Below are 8236 nucleotides of genomic sequence, written 5' to 3'. Positions count from 1 at the left end.
TTGTGCTGGGGCTGGTGCCTGTGAATCACTCCCAGGATGGCTCGATTTCCAGCCATCATGATCGTGATGAAAATCTCCGGCTTTCATCTCCTTTAGCCTGTGCTCTTTGTGTTTGCACTTTTAAGAGAATATTCCCCAGCGAAATGCTGGCTCACCCTGGTTGGTAACCACTTGGAGGTATCTCTTTTCAGCTAAGTGTAGCCTGTGCACTAAATTTAGTCCTTGGGTTTGCTGATCAGGATGTTACATGGAGCATTTAAATGGCTTTATGGCATATCATGCACATAGTCAGACTTCATTTCTATGTTCTACTACATTAAAAAACAGATGATTGATTCTTTTGTGTGTGATACATGTCCAGCTGCCTTGGAATGGAAATTTGCAGAAATTGGCACTTTAAATAATGCTTTTGTGAGTTAAATAAAACCATGTTAAATGTTCTGGATGCATGAGCAGAAAAAGAAAAGAAGCTGGTTTGTATCTGAAGTTAAATGATTTATTAAGAAAAGGAAGTTATTATCTATCAGAAGGGAATTGAATGGATTGTTTGTGGTCATAATGGCCTTTAAGATTTTTTAGAAGTGGTAGATCTCATCCTCGCCCACCTCGTTTTAAATCCAAGGCTGGAATGAAGAAGTGAGCAGTACAGCTTTTCTAGTTCCCAGTTGGTTTCTCAACTTTGAGTGACCTGAACTAAACTGAAAGGAAGCAAAAACTGCCTGTGCATCTGCAGAAAAGGTTACAGCTGCCAAAAGCTGCTTCATCAGCTCAGCAAATTCTAGTTGCAGGTGATTTTTTTATTCTATTTATCCCCATTTGTGGGGATTGCTTGAGCTAAAATGTTGGAGATAGCACAGGTAACTGCTTGAGTATTCCTCAGCTTAAATTATTTTAAGCTCATGTCTTAATATATATTGTCATAATTCAAGTTGTTTTGTAAACAGTTGCATTTAAAGAGCAGAAGTATGTTCAGCTTTCATTTCCAGAAGTGCCCCAGCTATTTTGCTCTTCACTCACTTATGTGCCATAGTCACAACACAAGGCACTCGACAGAAGTGAGACAGAACTGCTAATTCTTGACAGAGAAGCTGGTGGGGAGTGTTCTGGAGCTGATCCTGATGCCTTTTCTCCCTTCACTGTGTCACCTCTTCCTCTTGCAGGGAGCAGATCAAGAGGGTGAAAGACTCAGATGATGTTCCCATGGTGCTGGTAGGAAATAAATGTGACCTCCCGGCCCGGACAGTGGAGACGCGGCAAGCGCAGGACCTGGCCCGGAGTTACGGGATCCCCTACATAGAAACGTCTGCCAAAACCAGACAGGTAGGAGGAGGGATTTAAACTAAATGTTCCTTCTCTGCTCTTTTCTACAGTGCTGTCCTAGAGGGGCAGGAGAGGGCAGGCATCACTTTGAAGACAGATGGGAGCAAGGCCTGGAGTTAGTCACTTCCTCAAGGCTAAATGCCCTATCAGGATGTTCTCTCCCCAGTCTGGGCTTGAGCCTGGGAGGCCACTCTGGAGAAGTCATAGTTCATGGTCTGGCAGCAGTGAAGGGAGGATGCCTTCTCAGGGCTTTCTCCGGGGCTCTGGAATAGTGTCCATAGTCACTGCAGGTCAGCTAAGCTCAGGGGATTTGGCTAACCTCACCCATAGTCTATTTTGGTGACCTACAGGCAGAATACACCAGTGCTGGAAGGACCACGTGAGGCTCTCAGAGCACAGAGGTGGAAGTGGAACAGCTAACACCTTCAGTGGTCTAGTGGTGGCTTTTCTCTTGGGTGGCAGACCCCATTCAGACCACTGAAAGCTGCTGCATCTCAAGGACTTGAGAGCTCTTTGGCCTCATGGTTGCTCATTCAATCTTGCTCTCTGTTCAGGGGCCACGGTAAAGTCCCTGTTAGTCTTCGCGGCTCCGTTTTGTCCCTTTCAGCAGCACAGATTGCAGAGGTGAAGACAGCACTAGGGGCACCTTGCTGGGCAGCAGAGCCCTCTCTTCCCTCTCCTGTCCCCTCTCAGAGTGGGCAGCTGCTGCAGGTGATGCTTTTCCCTCAGGGCGTTGAAGATGCCTTCTACACCTTGGTGCGGGAGATCCGTCAGCACAAGCTGCGCAAGCTGAACCCGCCGGATGAGAGCGGCCCCGGCTGCATGAACTGTAAATGTGTGATCTCGTGACATGGTGAGTTTGGAAGCAGGAGATGGGCTGCAGTGAGGGCACACTGGAAGCAGGGCAGGGGGTGACTGCATGTGCATACATCTGCAAGCAAATGCAGCAGAAACAGTTTGAGCAGCAGGTTATTTTTTAATGAAACACCTTTTTGATTGAAATAGCATTTTTTCTGTCAAAACAGAGGTAAGTCAAAATTCCTACTTTCCTGAGGGAGTGTGTGGGAGGAAAGGGTGGTTTATTTTTCCCCCTCATTTCATGCAACAAAATTATATAGAACTGAATTAAACATGAACAACAAAAAAAACATGTTTTGTCCTGCTTTCCCCAGGAAAGCTTCTTTCTATGCTGCCACTCTGAGAGGAGTTAGACTGGTGCTGAAGGTGTGCTCACCAGACTGGCCCTAGAAAGGTTCTGATGAAGAGCTGGGTGGGTGCATTGCCTCCCAATGCACTCCTGTAAACTGCCTCACCGTAAAGCTTCAGAGCAGACCCGTCTCGCTGTGAAAGTCCTGTGTTCCTCAGAAGAGTTTTCCCCATTCGTTGTATCCCCTGGGATATTTGGAACTGATGCAATGTTGAGAATTAGCCATAAGGGGGCTGTTTTGCTTTTATCAACTCTGTGTGCTAGAGCCAGAAACAGTGTTTTTCAGGTTGTTTATGTTCACTTGCCTGTTTTTCTGCTTTTCCTTTCCTTGTTACTTTTTTTTTTTTAAATGATGAGTTTATTTAAATCATTGCAATCCTGCTGGATAGCAGTCAGGGAGAGCTCCTATTGTTGTCCTTGCATGTGCTGGCTGGCCATGAGCCAAAGGCCTGGGAGTATGTGTGTGTAACCAGCTCCTTCCGTGGCAGGAGTGGAGAGGGGATGGCTGGGGATGAGTGCACCAGGGAGATCTACATCTAAGGACGTCTGGGACTGGGATGTGGGAGAAAAGCCTGCATGAGGATTGCCCTTACTGTCTTTTGGGGAGTCTCCCAAGTGCCTGGGCTGGCCCTTCACCCCTTTGTGCAACTGCCGGAGTCCTAAAGAGAAGTGCATTGTATCCAGAGATGGTGTTGAGGGTCTTGTGAAGATGGAGGTGGGCAGCCAGTTTCCTCTGTGGCCTTTTGAGCCAAAGGTCATGAGCACAGCAGAGCTTTTCCCCCAGCCCTCCAGAAAAACAAAAAACTAAAACCAACAGAAAACCAAAACAAAAATGCTGGCAACATTTGCTTCCTGTGAGCAAAAAACCCCTGAGCACCCCACCCCTCCGCTCCCCGCTGAGGCGCGTGTGGTGTCCTGGGGGCCGAGCAGAATGCTGTGCCCAGCACACTTAGCACTGCTAAGGGAGATTTTCCAGATGTTTGGGTCCTCCAGATGTTCAGGAGCATTTCCTCCGGATGGGGATGTGAGCTCAAGGCTCATTTCCTGCTCTGGCTCACAGCTGACGGCATGGGCTTGGCAGGCACTGCTGCTCCTTACGCTGCCTGCCAGGAGCCCAGTCCTCATCGCAGCCGCTGGCAGCACTGGCATGGGCAAGAAGGGGAGGGAAGGAATCTCTTGGAAACGCTCCCTTTTGTTAGGAGAACATGCCCTCTGAGTTGCCCGTGTCTTTTTCTGCTTAGGCAGAAGCTGGAAAGCAGAAATCCCAGCTTATTCTAGCTGCAGTGGCCAAGAGCAGAGAGGGAGGCACATCAAAGCACAAAAGGATAAGTGAGGCAAAGTGTCACTGGGATTTGGGGTGGAGAAGGGTGGGTACGTGCCCGGGGAAGTTTGGCTGCATTTGTCCTGGATGTGCTTTGTGGCTCACATCAACCCTGGACAAGGGGGAAAGATCTTGCCAAACAGTGCCCCTTGTGGGAAGGGGCAGAGAGGGAAGGTCTGGTGAGGTGGCCAAGCCTCACCCCTCACTCTACAGACCATTGGCTTATTCCCTTCAGCAGATGTGCAGATGCTTTTCTGAGCCAGGCCCAGAATTCTAAAACCTGTGTAAGGTTTTGGTTTTGCTCCGTAGGCACTAGCAGGGTCAGCCCAAATTGTGAGGGGTGGGTAATGGTTCTGATGGTACATGGGTGCTAATGAGTGTCCTCTTCTGGTTTCAGCTGACTGGACTGTGTCTTGGAGAGGTTCCCACTGTGCAGTGCGCAAGGAAAGAGGTGAAGCGAAGGAAGAAGCAAACAGATTCAGAGGAGGAGTAGAGAGGGAGGGGGAGAGGAGGAGGAGGAAGAGGACAGGGGGAGCATGAGCCCCTCCAAGGACTATCTCGCACTTCACCCAAGCCTGCGGCAAGCAATTTTGTTTCTTTTTTTTATCCCCATCCCCTCGTCCTTTGGCCTCCTCCCACCCCGGCAACTGTACAAAGCCACAGATTGAATCACAGTAAATTATTATTTGATGGTCTCAACAAATGTCTTGATGGCTGTGTCCTCCTTCCAGAGGGTGCTGCTGCTGGTGCTACGCAAGGATTGCTGGTGGGATGGTGGGGAGGAAAGGGTGCTGAGATTGGCTCTCCATGGACTGAGGTCATGCTGTAGGTCATGAAGGCAGTTGGGGTGGGAAAGACCCCAAAAGTCTTCATCTCCAGCAAGTCTTTGTTATGGTTGTTCCCCACCCCCAACCCACCCGAAACTCTTTGCTGGCACCAAGTTTTGGTAGGGTGGAAGAGTGCAGCCAGTCCAAGCTTGTCCTTGGCACTCCCTTAAGTGCTTTGCTTTTAGCCTAGTCCTTGTGGGATTTTTTTATGGCCTCAGATGCAATGCCTGAAAGGAAAGAAGTACTGGGGAGGAGATCCCAGAGCTGAGTTTACCTCAGCCAGTGCCAGTTTGTTGTTTCTGTGACTTTTTGCCAGGCAGTTCCTTCTGGCACAAGACCTGTGTTGTGCCACAGAGGTAGAATTAGGCCGTTTTGCTCCCCTCCAGCACTTAGCTGGTGCTGACACCTGTATAGCACATATATCTTGGGCTGCTCCAGCTGTTGGCTGTGTGTGATGGTATTCAAATCCTCTTCTGCCCTGTGCTTGGTTTGTTAGTGGTGAACAGGTAGAGAAGGGCTCTCCTGCACAGCAGACAGCTGGCTGGCTGCTCAGCCACGAAGACTAAAGGATTCAGACTTCCAGTCCTTGGGTTTAGAGCAGGTAAGAGTGTTTTGGATAAGGGCTAATCTGTTGGGAATGCTGTCTTTTCTCAGCTCTGCTCCTTTGGGATTTTTGCCTGGGGTCTGACCCATGTGCCCTTCACTTGCAGACCCAAGAGGAGGCATTGCACTCAGTGCAGCAAGTGGCTCAGTACTTGCTGCCTTTCCCTCTCCCAAGATACTGCACAGGCTAACTTAGCTGGCACCCAGAGTTAAGAGCATCAAAAGGGGAAGGTGATCTGGCTGAGTGTGGCTGGGAGCTGTTCCGCAGGGGCTAGCCCAGGCCTGAAGAGGTACCAGGTTTGGCAGCCAAGGCTGGTCAGGGCTGGGAGTGGTGAGGGTGGTGTGTGAGTCACATGCCTCACATGGCAAAACCAGTACAGAAACCCTGGTCACCCCCAGCACAAAGCCACAGTCCACCCAGGGGTTCCCAGCATCCATCAAGCAGCCTCCCACCCCACTCCTCACCCTCTGTCATGCCAGGCAGCAGCAGAATTCAACTCCCATGCTGCTTGGAGGTGCTGCATTTGCTTTTGGCCTGGGCAAGAGAAGACTTGTGCTAATGGCTTGCTTTTCATACCTGCCTGCTCTGAACTGCTGTGGGGCACAGCCCCCACCCTGGCTGCAGCTGCCTGGCACCCTGTTCCTGCAGGAGAAAGGCTGATACCAGCTGGAGTGGGAGAAGTTGCCCAAGGGAAGAGCTGCCCTGCCTGTAGCTGGGTATGCTGTTTGCAGCAGTGCCTGTCCCTGATCTGGAGGAGTGCTGAAGATGCTGAATCTGGTGTTACATGATGGGACTGGACCAGAGGCTCCCAGAAAACCTCCCAACCTAAGTTATTTCAAGTGGGAAGCCTGGAGGTATGGGGTTTGCTCCTAAGTTGGCAGCTTGTGCACAACTGCCCATGGGGCAGAGGGCAGGGGTACTGCATCCTTGCAGAAGATGACTAAAAGCTTTAACAGTGGGTGAGTTGACATGAGGGCCCGTGCTTGGTGGTGTTCTCTCCTTGCTAGCTGAACTTCTGAGTCTGAAAGTAATGTCAGGATTCCAGTTTTGTTGGAGTGCATGTAGGTCTGGAGAAGGAATTGTGAGGTTTGGAATTGACCTTCCCCATAGTTATTTAAGGCATATTTGTTCTAGAAGTACCTGGACTGAAAGGTGCAGTTTTCAGACACTGCAGTCATTTTGTTTATGACAAGGAGTTTGTTGCCTATCTCAGCTCTGCTTCAGTGGCATGAGCTTAGGTGAGGAGAATGTCCAGTTACCCTGAAGGTTGCTCCTGGTGTGTTGCTGGAAGCTACAAGAGTCCACAGTACTGTGGATCTCCAGCAAGTGTGGATACCACCTCTGAGAAGGCTTCAGTCAACATCCTGCTGATTATCTGTTGAGACTGCATCTCCTGTGATGGAAGAGTGCCACCTTTGAACCTGTACTTAAATGGCAGAATAGCTGACAAGGTCTGGTCAGGTCCAGATGTCTTGGGACAAGGTGTACAATATATGTTTTTCTCCCACATCATTCAGGCTTCCACACCTGATTACACAGGGGTTGAGGCTCCAGAGACATCACATCTGAGTCAACTGATGGAATTGCTTGCAAGTCCTTGAAGATGCTGATTAAGTGCTGGAACAGATCTCATGCCTTTTGGTCTGTGAGAGCATCTTCCTAAGCCAGCAGAGATGGTGACTCCAAAACAGATGAGTGCATGGTACTTGCTGAAGGCTTTGGCAAGCATCTGGGTTGAGATTTGAGGAGCTGGCAGCAGTGACTCTGCTGGAGTGAGACAGATGTGATGGTTGTGGGGGGTAGCTGAGTTTTTACAGAGCTAAATGCTGGCCTCATCCTCCTCACTTGCAGCATGGTTGGATAAGGAGGAGCAGACTAGGTTTCCCTTCTGGACTACAGCCACTGCTGCAGACCTTTCCAGCCTAAGCAGTACTTCCATATCACCTCTTGGCTCCATCAGGAGCCATAAAGGTAAGCAAAGCCACCCAAGAAGTAGCTTCCCCAAACAACTGCCTGCCTGAGGTTGTCTAAGTCTGTCTGCAGGCTTAGATAGCCCAGGAGCAGGGCTCTGGCATGGGGCCAGGCTGAGTGGCCTCCCAGGCACCAGAGTGGCCCAGGCTCTTAATGGGAAGGTTGGAAGCAGGAGCTTGTGGTACTGCAGCCCATCTATCCACAGGTGCCTCTAAGGGACCTCATACCTGTTTTGGTTGGACTAAGATGAAAGTTTCTTAGTTTATCTTTCTCTGTGTCTTAGGAGGATCCTGTTTTACTGTGTGGAAGAACAGGGCTAAGTAAGCCAGACTTTAGTGACTCCAGTCCCTCAGACTCATGTCTTTTGTGTGTGTTTTCAAAGGCATCTCCATCCCCATCCTGAGCTCTTGTAACTGCTGCCGGTGAGAGAGGATGGTCATGGGATGGGACCAGCTGCTGCATCTCCTAGTGAGATGTTGTTTCAGCTCTGGTTTGCTTATCTCCTGCATGGTCCTAGTGCCCACATCCTTCTTGGTGAAGAGGATGCCTTGTGGGCTTCTTCAGCCACGGAGGTGGTAGGATTTGGGAGATGGGTTGGGAAGGGGTCAGACCTGCCTCTTTCAACTGCTGGGCTGTTATTTCCTCTGTGTGCTACTTTATACATGGTGATGTGCTGCAGGAAGGGGGTGACACTGCTCTGAGCATGGTGGTCTGGCCAAGAGCAACTGGTGGCAACTGGGACCGGTAGATGGGACTGGCCCCATGTGTAGCTCCCTTCCCCGTAGGGCAGGCAGGCCTTGCTGTCCATTGGTTAAGTCCTGTGGCTTAGCAGAGCCAAGGTACCAACCCCAGCCATGGCTGCTGGGGGTGCACGTGTGTGCTGTGTGTGCCCTGGCTCTGTTCCCAAGCTGCCACAGCCCCTTTTGCAGCACTGGAGGAGCACACAGCTGCCACAGCAGCAGGTAAGCAGCATAGCAGCACACACC

The 8236-nt window shown here is 50.3% G+C and overlaps 1 protein-coding gene across 1 annotated transcript in view; it reads left to right on the top strand.

Moving 5' to 3' along the window:
* HRAS (Harvey rat sarcoma viral oncogene homolog) overlaps nucleotides 1-4551 on the top strand; it is a 19221-nt gene extending 14670 nt beyond the window's left edge. Inside the window, exons 4-6 of the mRNA XM_009074319.1 lie at nucleotides 1161-1320; nucleotides 2050-2173; nucleotides 4246-4551. Coding sequence (XP_009072567.1) covers nucleotides 1161-1320; nucleotides 2050-2169 — 280 coding nt within the window. The 3' untranslated portion in view covers nucleotides 2170-2173; nucleotides 4246-4551. The remainder of the gene's footprint in view (nucleotides 1-1160; nucleotides 1321-2049; nucleotides 2174-4245) is intronic.
* The last annotated feature ends 3685 nt before the right edge of the window (nucleotides 4552-8236 follow it).

Source organism: Acanthisitta chloris, unplaced genomic scaffold, assembly GCF_000695815.1.
Source record: "Acanthisitta chloris isolate BGI_N310 unplaced genomic scaffold, ASM69581v1 scaffold6595, whole genome shotgun sequence".
Taxonomy (NCBI): domain Eukaryota; kingdom Metazoa; phylum Chordata; class Aves; order Passeriformes; family Acanthisittidae; genus Acanthisitta; species Acanthisitta chloris.
The sequence above is the reverse complement of the archived record's forward strand: the minus strand, read 5'-3'. Positions and strand labels throughout refer to the sequence as shown.